Raw genomic sequence first — 15,894 nt, 5'->3', positions numbered from 1 at the left:
TTTAGTCTCTAAAATACTTGGATGAAACAAAAGACTCCTGTACACCACCTGTCCCAACTTGGTACTATAAAAGCAAGCCCCAAACCAAACAATAAATCAGCACAAAGGGAATAATAGTGGTGTTTTCCCTAAGAGGGCAGTATAAATTATTAATTTATGCTAGAAATGAGTACAGGCACTGTCATAAAACTGAATTATTATAACACCAGCCTGCAGACCACCATTTGAGAACACCTGCATAAGGACATAAAAAGTTAAGCTATAAGTTTGCTTTGTGGCCCTAGGGAAGACCCTGGGGGGCTACTCACAGAACTTTACATTAACCATCCAGAAACCTGCTGTGTCAGAAGTCAGAATTCTGAAACTCACTGGTTCTGGTTCTTGTCCCACTCACACTAGCTGCGAGCCCCTCTCTGTCTCTCTGTTTCTGGTTGGCCCAAGAGATCTTCTACCTTGGCTGGCCCTATGTTACCATCAGAATAACATCTTTAGAATGGAAAAATAAGATGCAGGATGATAAATGCTGAGGTATGAAGCCATAGTCCTAGAAACCAAAAATAACATTGTCTCCAGATCTGAGTCCCAACGACCACATTTTCACAGATCTCTGGGAAAGAGAAGAGTTGTGCAAATCCAGTTACCTGCAATGACTGAGAAAAGATTAGATATTCTCTCCCAACAGAATAATTCCTTTAGTTTTGATCAATATCTTTGTCCCTCAAATTTGCCCTTGAAATTTTAATTTGAATGGAGCAAAGCACATAAAAAAAGGGAAAATAAATATGTTATAAAGCATAATTTTTTAACTGCCTGGAACCAGTGGACAAATACATCAGAAATAACTTGTTACCTGGATGTTCACTGCTAAAGCAGGTCCATTATAAGGGACATTCTCTTCTTCCTTAAGAACAGATTGGTCACTGCTGATTCCAATCAAGTTCTTTCTCAATATAACCCAGAACAATGTGTTAAGTGACTTTCCTAAAACCAAATTCTTATTATCATTTATTAGGTTTCCCTTTCAGGTACCTTAATCAAGGTTCTATATCATATCTCCACTGATGGAATTTTTTTGGATTTTTGAGCTGTGCCTCCAGAAGCAATTCAATTTCTCTTCTGAAGGAATTGCACAAAGACTTAACATTTTATTAAATCCATTTGCTGCATCTTTCAAGACCATCAAGGAAATGGCATCCTTAAATTTGGCAACATTCTTTAGCAAACACACACTCCAGCACACATATTCAGCCTTGATGTTTTCTGTGCTGCATCAATAAAATTTAATTAAAATGAGTAGAAAAATTACAGTAATTTCCATTTATCATCCCAAAATGCCATTATGAGACTGAAACCCTTCATACCTGTACCTATCAAGCAGGGTAATAAAACTATAATGGGCTATTCAAGGGGGTAATGCCATTGCAATCCTTAGAAATTTTAAGGTAATAATGAGCAACCATCTGTCTTGAATGTCATTAAAGCAAGGACCAAGCCAGCTGATCTTTTAAATCCTATTCAGATAAATTTTTCCATGATGCATTGAATCAGACCCATACATAGAAGGACATGGATCATATATATTTATATGTTGATATTTGAGTAATAATGATGGTATTTGGTTTTGTTTTCTAAAGGTAAAAGAATGAGAGAGAAAAAAAGAGTGAGACAAAGAGAAAGAATGAGAACAAGAGAGAGGGAGAGAGGATTATCTCTCTGAGGAGCTAAGCCTCCACATAATGAAAAATAATACAAAGCCATTAGTTTGGGGAAAATGTAATAAAGAAAGTTAAATTTTAGGAAAAAGCTGAATGAAATAAATATATTTTCTTGGAGTTTTGGAAGTTGAGAAAGACAAAGTGTAAGAAAGCTTTGAAATCTTGTTGGCAAGAAATTTAAAGGCAAATTAATATGGCCACAAAGATACTGCCTGTTGGGTAAAGATAAAGATAGTCCTGGTAGATGAATCTAATACAGAGCCTTTCACAATGATGATGAAGAAGCAGAAGAAAATAACTAACAATACCCAATTACTCTTAGCTACATGGAATACTGATGAATCTTTTTTTTAAAAATTTTTATTCATTTATGAGAGATAGAGACAGAGCATGAGCAGAGAGAGGGAGACACAGAATCTGAAACAGGCTCCAGGCTCTGAGCTGTCAGCACAGAGTCCGACACAGGGCTCGAAGTCACGAACTGCAAGATCCTGACCTGAGCCCAAGTCAGACACTCAACTGACTGAGCCACCCAGGTGCCCCCTGATGAATCTTCAAAAAAGAGAAAACCAACAGTAGCAAAATGGCATAAAATATCTGTCACAAGATAAAGAGTAGAATAGGATAGAAGAAGTGATAGCACCAACACTTTGGTGGAAAATGAAAAAACTTTCTTGGTTCTACCTATTAAGACCCTCTCAAGGCAGTGTTAAAGCTGAGAAAGGAAAAGAAGAGCAACGAGAGGAATGGTGGGTCAGCAGGAAAAAGTTTACTTAGGTTCATAGTCCTCTATTAAAGGAAAGAGGGAAGAAGAGAAGCCCAAGGAGAGGCAAGACAATGATAGTGATAAAGGAGAAAAGAATGAATTAGAGGAAACAATAGTGGAATGGATAAGTAAATCCAAGAGCTGTTTCTTAAAATGATTGGTATAATATGCAGTTTCATAAATTAAAAAAGGAGGAAAAAACATACACGTCATTTTCTATAGGAAAGTTACATGATCAGATGTATTAAAACAATATTAAAAAATAATGGGCTATGATGCACAACTCTATTCTTTGCAAAATCTGACTAAGAGTGGTATTTACCCCATGGATCTTTCAGTGAATATTAATTGGGATAATTGATATGAGAAATGTATTTATAGTACCTTGCACAATAGAGTTCAAGAACTGTTATTAACAATTTTGAAAATCTGGAGAGGACAAATGGTTTATTAGGAAAGTAAAGTTGACTGAAGAAGTAGAAAAATTCAGCCACATAAGAAATTGAAACCATTATCAAAATATGGCTTCCAAAAATGTCATCAGGCACCATGGTAGTTTTAAAATATGTCCACAATGCTTTCATACACCTCCCTTCAAGAGGTGGAGCTTACTTCCCCTTCCATTGAGTGTGTACTGGTCTTAGTGACTTGTTTCTAACAAACAGATTATGGTAAAAGTGACAGTGTGTGACTTCGGAGGATAGTTAATCAAAGTCATTTCTACTTTTTGTTCTCTCTCTTCCCCTCTCTCCCCCTCTCTCTATCAGGGAAAAGTAAGCTTCTATATCATGGAGGACACCCAAACAGCCCTCTGGATGACACAGTGAAGAACTGAAACCTTTTACCAACAGCCATGTGAGTAAGCCATCTCATAGTGGGTCCTCCAGACCCAGTCAACTGTTAGATGCTTCAGTTTTGGCCAACAGCTTGTCTACAACCTCATGACAGACTGGTAGCTACAACTACCCAGATAGATGGATGCTCCTGGACTCAGAGCCCTCAGAAACTACATGAAATAATAAAAGTTTGTTGTCCTAAGTTTCTAAATTTTAGGGTGATTTGTTACACAGCAGTAGAAAACTAATACACCAAAAGTTGCTTTTAGAGGTAAGTGCTAGGTATTTTTAGCTTGCAGTGCATGTCCCTTGAGCTCAGATTCATGTCCAGGTTGGCTCCTGGGTTGGAGAACTGACTCTACCTCTCCAAGTCATAGAACTTTCTTGGGATTCAGTTTCCTCTAATAAAATTCTGGGTTTAAAGGCTTATCTTTATAATCTCACCTCACTCTGAACTTCTTGGATTTTATGACTTAAAAAATTCAACTGCAATTATATATCATGATAAACAAACACAGATGTGTGGTTAAAAGAGTTGGTAAGATTTAATTGAGAGGTTACAGTACAATTATAGCTTTATCAAAGAAAAAAAAATTACATGAAAGGTTTTCAAGGGAAAGCACAGTTCATGTCTTACTTAGCTTTATTTCTCCCTGAGCCTCAGTACCTGGCATACAGAAGGTACCCACTACTAAAGGTGCCGAATGGTCATTTGTGACCTCTACTATAATGCACATTGATGTGGAGTAAGGCTTCTTAACTAGGGGTTCACAGATAATAATTCTTTCTGGGCACTGAAAGTACAGCGTGTTCTTGCCATGATGTAGGAGCTCCACTCTCATTAGCATTTAAAAAAGAACACTTATTAGCTGAACTACTAAGTGTCCTTTATACAATATAATGAGTTTCATTGAAAAGAATCACCAGCTTAGCTAAGGAGAAATTTAAACACTTTGCCATCATTTATAAATTCAACCCTTCTAGGATGGTATTTTTAAAAGTACTTTGAATGAAGGGAAGAAGAAAAGTGGTAGAAATCTTGACAAAAGAAAGGTAATTAGAGTAAAAAAATAAAAAAGGCAATTCTATGCTTTATGAAGATATCTTTGATCTTACTTCTCAGAAGCCAGGGAAGCAGGGGCATTGTTGCCTATGACATTCTCTCTCTCCCTCTCTCTCCACTGTGACTTGGAACAGGTAACTGGGATGGAACGTGCCTGCTTTTGTTAAAAGTGACGGAGAAAAATTGCATAAAACCATAATCAAAAACCACTGTAATGCAAATCAAAAAGGTGGAGGCACACTCCATGAAATTCACACAAGTAATGGAATTGTACTTGATCTTTCTTTCAATATCTCAGGATTACCCTAGACATTTGCTTTATGCCTACAACTCATTACATTTAAATTAATGCATCATATCAGAATTAAATAAAACCATTAATTAGCATATATTGTTTCCCCTCTTTATTTTTTATCTTGGAATGTTAATGGTCATAATTCATTCATTCATTCATTTATTAATTCGGCAAGAATTTAATGAACTCCTAAGTTCAAAGCAAAAATCAAATGGTAAATTTCCATAATGTTTCATATAGACCACAACATCCGAAGAGGTTAGACGGGACAAAAATATGTCTAGAGCTACAGAAGGTTAAGATAAATTTAGATGTTATATATATAAGCAGTTTATCAAAAGGAAGTGTGGTGAGCAGTGAGATGGATGTCATAGATTGATGTCATGTCCTCCATGATGCTACCTTCATTATCTTTGTAAGGCACAGATCTGATTTTTATCATCATCTCCATGCTTAAAAGCCTTGAGCAATTATTTGCCTTATAGGATATAGTTCTCTTAAATGTAGCACAGACACTAAAAGGTCTGCTTGAAATCACCTCTCCATTTTAATTCTCAGTTCTCTCTCATAACCTTTCCTTTCTGCTCCCTGCCTTATACCAGCAGCCTCAACACACTTCTACCTACTTCCCCAAGGCAACTCCAGTCACAGTGCACTACCTCTTTGTTTCTGGGACTTGTCAAGCTCTTCCTTAAGTTTACGGTTTTGCCTACTCTTTTCTCTTTGCTTTCATACCCCATGAAATCTGCATGATAATCTTCTAATTACCCAAACATCCAACCCACAATCAGCTTCCCATGAACACCTTGCCTCCAGGAAACAATTCCATCCTCTGGTTCCCATGACATGTTGCACATCCCTCTGTGTTAACATTTGTCACATGGAGTTGTTTGTGCATGTGTTTGCTAGCATGTGTACACACACATGTGTACGTGTGCATGTGTGTGTCCCTGCTATATTAGGAACCCCTAAGGATGAGAATTGGGTCTTATCTGCCTTTGTCTCTCTGGTGTCTAGCATGGTGTCTGCCACACAATCATGCGGTGCATAGTTCACTGTCAGTCCATGCTTGAATTGAAAAGCCGGAAAGCCCTTCAGTAAGATCTTGAGACTCAGCAGTAGCAAGGTAAACTCTGTACTCTCCACCTCAGGGATATAGACAGTCTTAAAAAACCCATTACAATCACTTTCCAGGAAAAGATACACAGCCCTCCATGAAACTTTTCACTCCAGTATGAACCAGGGACTTCGGTTTTTGATCACTTCATCCTTGAATTTGATTCAACAATTTATTAAACATGGTCTACCCAATGATTTGTCTTCAAGATCAATGGCAAACTCTGATCTCTCCTCTCATCTCCATGCATTGCAGTCTGTAAGCAAGTGATCTCTGCCCACTCTTAGAAAGAAGGAACAAGATGCATATCTTACGTTCTAGGTCAAGTCACAGAATATTATTAGGTTTAGAGCATGATCCTTAAAACCCAGTCTGGGGCGCCTGGGTGGCTCAGTCGGTTAAGCGTCCGACTTCGGCTCAGGTCATGATCTCGTGGTCCGTGAGTTCGAGCCCCACGTCGGGCTCTGTGCTGACAGCTCAGAGCCTGGAGCCTATTTCAGATTCTGTGTCTCCCTCTCTTTCTGACCTTCCCCCATTCATGCTCTGTCTCTGTCTGTCTCAAAAATGAATAAACGTTAAAAAAAAAATTAAAAAAAAAATCCCAGTCATATAGTTCAATCATCCATTTTACAAACGAGAAAACTGAAGCTCACAGGTATTCAATTAATTATCCAAAGCCTCCACCATTAGTCATAGAGATGAGGGGCAAACTCCAGCATTCTGGACTCTCAGTCTCCTTTCTACCATATCATCTGGCTTCTCCCACATTCTAAATCTTTTTCTTGAGTTTTCTTACAAAGTCATACACAGCACATCCAATTTGGCATCATTGGTTTTTTTTTTTTAATTGGAAATTTAAATTTGGATTTGCATTGCTGCCTTTCCATTCAATGGTGATAAACACTCAAAAGATCATCTGGGGGTAATGGAAATAAAATAAGCATCTGGAAAGAATGTGCTATAATGAATATGTCATTGTTTGCTCATAAATGCTAGACAAAGAATCTGGTTTTCAAAAATAAATAAATGGGAAAATCTATGTCAACCCCAACCTGTACTTTAGTAATAAATAAATAAATAAATAAACAAACAAACAAACAAACAAATAAAAATACACTAAAATTGCTAGATTTACAAAGATTATAGAATTAAATATAAGACTGGGGCACCTGGGTGGCTCAGTTGGTTAGGCGTCCAATTCTTGGTTATGGCTCAGGTCATTATCTCACAGTTTTGTGAGTTTGAGCCCTGCATCAGGCTCTGTGCTGGCAGTGTGAAGGCTGCTTGGGATTTTCTCTCTCCCTCTTTCTCTCTGCCCCTACCCCATTCATGCTGTCTCTGTCTCTCTCAAAAATAAATAAACTTTAAAAAAAATAAAAGAAGAATTAAATATAAATGACTCATTACCTGAATTAGCTGAAAGTGTAATAAAGATTACCAAACATTCATGCATTCATTCATTCATTCATCTATCCATCCATTCAAGGTTTACCGAATAAATGATACTAAGCCCCACAGTTGCTGCTATCACAGCTATTATTCAAAGAATATTTAGTAATAGGCAAAATAGTTTGAACTACAAGTCAAAAGATATAAGTTCAAAGTTTGCCTCTTCCACTCAGTCTTTTCTGTGTTATTCCTTAATTTTTTTTAATGCTTATTTATTTTTGAGAGAGAGAGAGAGTGTGAGCAGGGGAGGAGCAGAGAGAGAGGAAGACTCCAGGCTCTGAGCTGTCAGCCCAGAGCCCAGTGTGGGGCTTGAACTGATGAACTGTGAGATCATGACCTGAGCTGAAGTCACAGGCTTAACCAACTGAGCCACCCAGGTGCCCCTTCTGTGTTATTCCTATCAGCATATAAAAGTACTGTATTTTTCCACCTTAAAAATAAAAAGATTTTTCTTTTGGCGTCATGTTTCTCTTCAGGTATCATCTCATTTCTCTGTTCCCTTTCACAGCAAAACTCCTTTGAAAAACAAGTCTGTACATGCAGTTTCCAATTTCTTTCCTTCCATCCTCTTTTGAACCTATTATAATTAGGCTTTCACCCTGACACTCTACCAATATGACTCTTATCAATGTCCTCAATGACATTCATTCTCTTCATCTTAATTGGCCATTCAGCAAAATTTGGCTGAATTCATCATGCTCCTCTTTGAGACACTCTCTTCATCTGATTTCCAGGACACCATACTTTTCTTGATTTTTCCTTCTCCATACTGGCTACTATCTCTCAATCTCCTTTACTGGTTCCCAATGTCTTACCATTGGAGTGCCTCAAGACTTGGTTTCTGATCTTTCCTCTATTTCTCTCTTAGACATCTCATCTAAGAGTTATAACCAGTCTCATGTTTTTAATATCATCTCTATACTGATGACATCGAAAATTATACTTCTCACCCAGACTTCTCTCCCAAACTCCAGAATTCTGGGTCCAACAAGGTACTCAATAGCTCCATTTTATTGACCAATATACATCTCAAATGTAACAAGTCAACATCCAATTGTCTCTCAAACCTGCTATCTTGCAGTGCTCCTTGGCTAATAAATGACACCTCCATTCTTTTAAAATTTAAATATTATCATGCCATGACTTTACTTAACAACCTCCAGTGTTTCCTTGCCTTGTATAGGCTCTCCATGACCTGTTCCTTGTCACTGCTTTGCTACTGTCTTTCATATTTTCCCCTGGTCCACTTTACCTCAGCCACATTGGTCAATTTGACCCAGGTGGCCTTTGTATTTGTTGTTCTCAGTTCCTGGACAGCTCCATTCCAAATGTCCATGTAACTCTCTCTTTTTCTTCTTTCAGGTTTTGCTTTCTTATTGCAACCTTCCCTGACCACCCTATCTAAAATTGCAACCCTGTTTTCCCATACATGCACTCCTAACTCCCTTGTCTGCTTTATTATTGGCCTATGACTTGTCATAAGCACACTATATATTTAGCTTGTTTATTCTGATTATAACAAAATCTCCCCTACTAGAAATTCTTTTTTGTTCACTCTTGTACCCCATCACCTTGAACAGGGGCTGGCACAAAATAGGCCCTCAGAAAATATTACTTGAATGAATGAAGGTAGTCAGTGATAATAAAATAAGCTACCTTTTAGGTAAAAAGGTAAGTAGAAAGTAAATGAGGGAAGTATGTCATACATGTTAATGCATAATACATGTTAATTATTCCAATTAATACTATATCTCTTGTGTATCTGTTGAAAATAATTTTTATGTGGGAACTGCAGGAAAGGAAGGAGAAATTCTAGTTAAAAGGGAGTGGTATGGAAGTATATGGTTTTGCAAGTTAGCCTCAGGCAAAGTAAAGAGAGCTTTGGAAACACCCTGGAGTTTGGCCCAGATCACCAGCTCCCAGGTCTGCTTAGCAAGTGAGGACATGAAGGAGGAAAGGGCTGGGAGGCAGGCTGGGATTTGTATGGGTAGTGTCATAGGGTCTGTACGCAGTCTTCTGGATGGTTCAGGGTGAGACCTCGAGGCTCACAGACTTCTATGAGCTCATGTCCATCTTGAGCATCTCTAGCAGTTTTCAGTTTCTAGGGCAAGAGTCCAGGCTTATAGTATTTGTCTATCTCTAGGGCTAGGTGTGCATACCTTAAAGGAAGTGCTTTGCTATGGAAATATAAATCTTTATGGTGGGTAACAGCAACGATGTCTCTATTATGCTGCTTTGTGCCTAACACATAGAGATGTTACATGTGTTTTTCATAGGTTGGAGTGAAAATTAATTTGCAAAACATATTTTAAAGTGAAAATGCTTAAAAACTGAGAACAAACTGAGGGTTGATGGGGGGTGGGAGGGAGGGGAGGGTGGGTGATGGGTATTGAGGAGGGCACCTTTTGGGATGAGCACTGGGTGTTGTATGGAAACCAATTTGACAATAAACTTCATATATTGAAAAATAAGAAAGAAAATGAAAAAAAAATAAAGTGAAAATGCAATTTTAAAAAGGCACTATAATTTTTGAAGCTATAAAGGATATATAATTCTTAAAAGTCTTTGTATCCAGATATAGCTATTTGATTAGCTGATATAGCCACAGTTCATGAATACAATTCCTTTATAAATCATATCACCTTTGCATTTTATAATAAAAAGTTGATTTTCACAGATTGTCCCTAGACTTTACTAATTAACTTCCCTTGTTCCCATTAAACAGTCCTGGGGACAGAGGCACAGAGCCTGTGCAACTTCTATTTTTCCCACTGACAGTGAGAATAGTGTGGGGAGATACAAAGAGATATTATTCTCTGTAACCATGTATTATCATATAATATTTTACAAATTTTTCCCTGTTTCAGAAAGGAAATAGTGGTAACCTCTATAATACCTGCCTCAGCCTTTCTTTACAATTTGTAATTGGTTTCCCACATGGAGTTTGAACTTCGCTTGCTACAGATGTAGCCAAGAACTTCTTATCTGTGAAGTTAATTAAAGAACTTCTTATCTGTGAAGTTAATTTCTTTCAAAGTGGTGACCTCAGACTGTACACTAGGGTGGAGAATATGTGCGCGTGTGCATGCATGTATGTTCAAAATATGTACATATGCTAGATATGCATATATTATGAAAGAAAAATAAGTAGAAAATGACAAATCCTGAGAGAAAAGCAATGAAGAAAGGTATGAGAAGGGAAGGGAAGGCATTCATTAAGTTTCTACTATGAATCAGGCACCCAGGAAAGGAGGTAAAGGGGGAAACAAAGATGGAGGGATGCAATTACCTGGATGTTAAAGAATGAACTTGTAAAAATCCCCTTTCTTAAAGAAGAGTACTGTAAGAAAGGATGTTGGCAGTCCATCAGGGAGTGCTTGTCAAGTCATTCAGAGGAGAACAGAAGTCTGTGGGGCACTGATTTTGGCTTTGTCTCCCCTAGGTGCTGGGTTGCTGTCTCACCATGGGATGAGTTAACTTTGAAGTTCTGCTGAGCAGTCTAGATAGCATGACTTAAAAGTGCGAGTCCCTAACCAGAGTTCAGTTCCCCAGAATACAAATGCTCAGAGAACCAGACAAGGTCAGGAAAAACCAGCCCAAGGCATTTCCCTTTAAACCCTAGGGAATGCAGTAGTCTCTATAATTAAAAGGATTCCTATACTGGAAGTTTCTAGGTATTGGTATCATTTTTTTTTTTTCATTTTTAAAAACTGTGGGTCCTTAAAATGTCTCTAATTGTATCTTTATGATTCCTCTGATTGTAAGAGGGGGAAGGGTGACCTTGCAGAGTCCCTGGGGAGGCAGGAGATAGGGTCAGGTCCAGCTGAGCTTGGGACATGAAAAGAGAAAGAGAAGAAAACAATTAACTATTTTAGAGAGCTTTAAGGTAAGTCTTCAAAAACTCCTATTTAGGTTTTGCTAAGATGTCACTTTGGCTTCCCCACTCCCACTGCGCCAATATCACATCAGATATCTTCAGCACTGATGAGCTTATTATAGAAGATTCTCTGCCTCCATTTGCATTTTGGGGTAGATTATACTTTGGTCCAATTCTTCATTATTCTCTATATCCATACTCCTTACCATATAACCTTGCAGTGCTTTCCCACTGTGGGCTGGTGACCTGCTCAGTCTCTTGACCTTGGGCTCAGGCATGTGATTTTCTTTGGCCAGTAGGATGTGGAAATGTGATGCAAGCAGAGGCTTGAAATGAACTTGCACATTGGGGCTTGTTCTTCTGCTAGGAGAAGAATGACAGACAGGTGGCACTGGCACATGCCCCAGCCAAGCCCACCTTAGACTTAAATCCTGCAGATGTGTGCAAAATAAATGTTTCTTTTTGAATGCCACTGAAGTTAGGTTGTATGGTTGTTTGTTACACAGCAAAAGGTAACTAATACAAATGCTATTTGATCCATGCTCCTCTTCTTTGCCAGAGTGATGTTTCTAAAATGGAACACCACTTATCCTAAAATTACTTTGCTTAAGATACATTAGTGACTTCTTGTTATGGGCTGAATCCCATCCCCCACCCCCCCAACACCAACTCCCTACCCTTCGTCAAATTCATATGTTGAAGTCCTAACCCCCAATATCTCAGAAAATGACCTTATTTGGAAATAGGGTCATTTAAAATATAATTAGTTGAGTTAAAATGAGGTTATACCAGAATAAAGTGGGCCTCTAATCTAATGTGACTGGTGTCCTTATAAAAAGGGGAAATTTGGAGACAGACATACTCTTAGGAAAAATGTCATGTGAACATGAAGGTAGGGATCAAGATGATGTGTCTACAAGTTAAAGAATAACAAAGATTGCCAGAAAACCACCAGAAGCTAAGAGAGAGGAATAGAACAGATTCTCCTTTACGGCCCTTAGAAGGAAATAATCCTGCTGGCACCTTGATCTTAGACTTCTACATTTCTCAGACAATACTTTTCTGTTGTTTAAGCCACTCCCCATTACCTCTAGGATAAAGTCAAAACACTCTTTCACAAGGTATGAAAGTCCTTTCATAAACTTGTCTCTGGCTTTATCTATGGTTTCAACCCTCACTGTAGCCTTACCCCATTCCCTAGCCACACAGAACTAGTTACAGTGCTTTGATCAGCTGCTTCAGAGATTTTGTCCACCCTCAACTTTGGTTTCAAATGCCCTTCATACTGCCTTCCCACCCCCTACTAGGTTCCACATGATTACCTAATTAACTTCTATCTGTACTTCAAGCTTAAGATCAGATATCATCTCTGGAAACTTTCTCTTCACCTTCCCAATTCTAGCTACAAGACGATGCCCTATTGAATGCTCCCCAAACACACTATACAGATATTTCTATCACAGTCCATATCACACTGTGGATAATTAGTTGTTCATTACACGTCCTTACCCTCATCAACAGACTTGATAATGAACATCTTAAAGACAAGGTCATATCCCACGTCCTTTTATTCCTAGTACCTAGCATAGTGCTTGGCACAGAGGGGCTGTGCAGCACATATTTGTGTAAGGAATCTATATCCAAACACATGTGTTTTTGGCATATGGAAGCTACATTCCGCTAGTGTGACAACTGGCAGCTGAGTTTACGGAGTAGTGAAAGCACCCAATTAAAGACCAAACATTACTTCCTTATTCTTCTTCATTTCCTTCTCTCTGTATAACTACCCAATCTCACATGCTTTATAATGCTTTTAGATGTAAGTGACTGTGAATTATTACCGACTGTGGGCCTTTCATCTTCAAGACTGACAGTCTATGTTCCACATTTCTCAGGAGGGAGAGACTATTATAACTATATTTTTGCTTACCAAGAGAATTGTTAATGGTTATCCTGGAGGAAAAAAAAATCTATAAATATCCAACCTATAATGAAGCCTTAAGCGTACTTTCTTCCTTCGCTAATGAAATTCTTTCCAAGTGCATTGGCACACTTGCTACATAACCATTACACTGTGAAAAGAGACAAAGCCTGTAGTGAATTTTTTCTTTTACCTGTTTAGTCCTCGTTTTGGAATCCAATGACAGATTGTTGTAGGTATAATGTGCCTGGGTGACTCCACAGAAAAGAACAGCGACTATTCCTGAAATTCAAAAACATACTGGTCAAAATCAATTTTCTCTGCCATCTAAGCCAAAGGGTAGGGCCACCTCAGCTAGACGAAGATGGACTAGGTGTCAGTAGAGCTACTTCTAACAATTACATGACGTAATAGTCTCTAAAATTAAAAGGATCCTATATTGGGGTATACCTTGCTACTTGTTTTAAACATGGGTCTTACAGGATTAACCTAAAGAAAAGTATTAAGAAGTACCTTCTTCTCTTGTCATGAGTTAAAAAAGTTATGCTTGGAGAAACATGAACAAAAGACTATATAATCAACTCTGGGCTTCTCCTAGCCAGTGCCAAATGCTTTTTTTGCATTTTATACTAAATGCTGGCATATTTGCTCAAACATTGGCTTTTCACTGGGTACCCTCATGAACCTGAAGAGGTTCCCATCATACACAGTATTAAAAACCATGAATCACAGATCTAAGAAATCCACAAGGGTTTTGTTGCTCATGCTGATGCCTCTACTTGCCAAGCACAAGAGAAAGGTCCTTGTTTGCCCCTATGCCTCCTTGACAGAGCTGGGAGTTCTGTTAATGCTGCTGAAGAATCACATGAGCACATCCAAGGCACACACTCCTTGCAGGTAAGCTGGTCTGTTCTTGTGTGTTTCCAACCCACAGTGGGCTCTCAGCTGCTTCTAGGCTAGCGGCAGGATTTATTTCTTAAGCCATCAGTATACCTAGCTTTTTTTTTTTTTTAATTTTTTAAAATTTATTTTTGAGAGAGAGAGAGAGAGACTGACTGAGCACAAGCAGGGTAGGGGCAGAGAAAGAGGGAGACACAGGATCCAAAGCAGGCCCCAGGCTCTGAGCTGTCAGCACAGAGCCCAAGGCAGGGTTCGAACTCATGAACCATGAGATCATGACCTGAGCCAAAGTCGGCTGTTCAACTGACTGAACCATCCAGGCGCCCCCAGTATACCCAGCTTTAAATGATACATGAAACCATACATACATTAGATGTTTCCTGGGGACAGAGGAGTAGCAACCCTGAGACAGATGTGTCATTTGTCTCTGGGCTGTTATTCTCTGTTATCCCTCCTGAGCTGGGGTATGGAAGTGGTGGGGGTGGCATTCTACTTTGGATTAAATATTCTATTAATTATGGGAAATTGAGCATAGAGGAGGGCTTTGGGAAAAACACAAGATGTAAGTATTCCTCAAGTCAGACCAAGGGGATTGAATTGAATTTCAAGCAGCAGAATCTTTCCAACTAAAAACACTCATAAATTAAATGCTGATGATTCTTAAGAGTATAGAGATATGTGAACTGAATACTGACATCGCAAATGAATCTGCAATAAAGAATTTTAAAGAACCAAGCATTTTTTAAAATGTTTAGACTGGATGCTTCTATTTATACATCGGTTATTTCTTGGATTGGCTTTGGATAAAATATTGCTATGGCACATTTACCTAGTACAAGTGCACAAACATTTATATTACTTATTTTCTTTTAATATGCTTCAAAATTTTAGGCAAAAGGATAAAAATGACTAGGAAATTTTGCCAAGAAATATATATGCAGTAAGCATTCTATAGATTTTTGGGTAACTTTTCAGTTTCTTAGCCTCTCCTCAGAAATACTAAGAAAAGGATGCTTACAAAATATTATATGTCACTCTTCACAAATATTCTATTAAAAAACAACCAATACCAGAGAAACTTTTAGGGTACTGAAGCACTTTAGGTACTTGAGGCACTAGGAAGATTGCCATGCATGTTATTTTGTTATCAAATATTTTTCTTTCTTTATTTAAAAACATAATTTATCTCTCTCTGCTGATTCTGTAGTCTGTTGGAGATTTTTCTGGGTGAGGTTTAGCTGACCCTCCCACTGATGTGGAAATGTTTTGATTATACATATTGATTTGTGGAGAAGTGGTGAATAAAAAGGGTGGGAGTACGTGTGGGTAGTGCCTAAATGTATTCTGAGAACAAGTGGTAACAAAGAAGTGTTATAAAGGATAGGGAGGGGATTTAAGATCTGCTGAATGCCTACAGTGAACCAAGAATGCACCATTTTGTAAAAATCATCTTATTTATTGCATTGATTTATTACCTCCCAACAGGCTTAGTACTATTAATCAGCTCTTCCTACTGTCTTCCCCTTTCCAGTAACAGCATCTCCATCCTTCTTGCTGTTCAGGCCAAAACTCTGGGATCACCCTTTACTTTTCCTCTCTCTGTAAGTCAGTGATTTTGTTGGCTGGTCCTTTGAAACTTACCTGAACCCAGCCACTTCTCAACGCTTCCTCCCCTAACACTCTTTTCCAGGCCACCATCACTTTTTTTCCCCCCCTAGATTACAGATTCCTGATTGGTCCCCCTGTGTCCACTGTTGGACTCTCACAGTCTAGCTTCCACACAGCCAGAGTGATTCTTTGGACAATTCAGATCATGTCAATCCTCTGTTCTAAACTTTGTAATGGATCCCCATGATGAAAAGGCCCTGTAGGATCTAGTCCTGCCTCCTTTTCCCCTTCCTACAGATCTCTGAGCTCATCTCCCACTATCCTCACCCCTTGCTGTACACTATATC

General features: G+C 38.5%; 1 protein-coding gene across 8 annotated transcripts in view; it reads right to left on the bottom strand.

Moving 5' to 3' along the window:
- SLC9A9 (solute carrier family 9 member A9) overlaps positions 1-15,894 on the bottom strand; it is a 701,238-nt gene that overhangs the window by 260,067 nt on the left and 425,277 nt on the right. For all 8 annotated transcript variants that reach the window (XM_053903745.1, XM_053903747.1, XM_053903744.1 and 5 more), the window contains one exon: positions 13,233-13,321. In XM_053903745.1, coding sequence (XP_053759720.1) covers positions 13,233-13,321 — 89 coding nt within the window. The remainder of the gene's footprint in view (positions 1-13,232; positions 13,322-15,894) is intronic.

Source organism: Panthera pardus, unplaced genomic scaffold (genome assembly GCF_024362965.1).
Source record: "Panthera pardus isolate Hobbes unplaced genomic scaffold, ASM2436296v1 HiC_scaffold_16, whole genome shotgun sequence".
Lineage (NCBI taxonomy): Eukaryota > Metazoa > Chordata > Mammalia > Carnivora > Felidae > Panthera > Panthera pardus.
The sequence above is the reverse complement of the archived record's forward strand: the minus strand, read 5'-3'. Positions and strand labels throughout refer to the sequence as shown.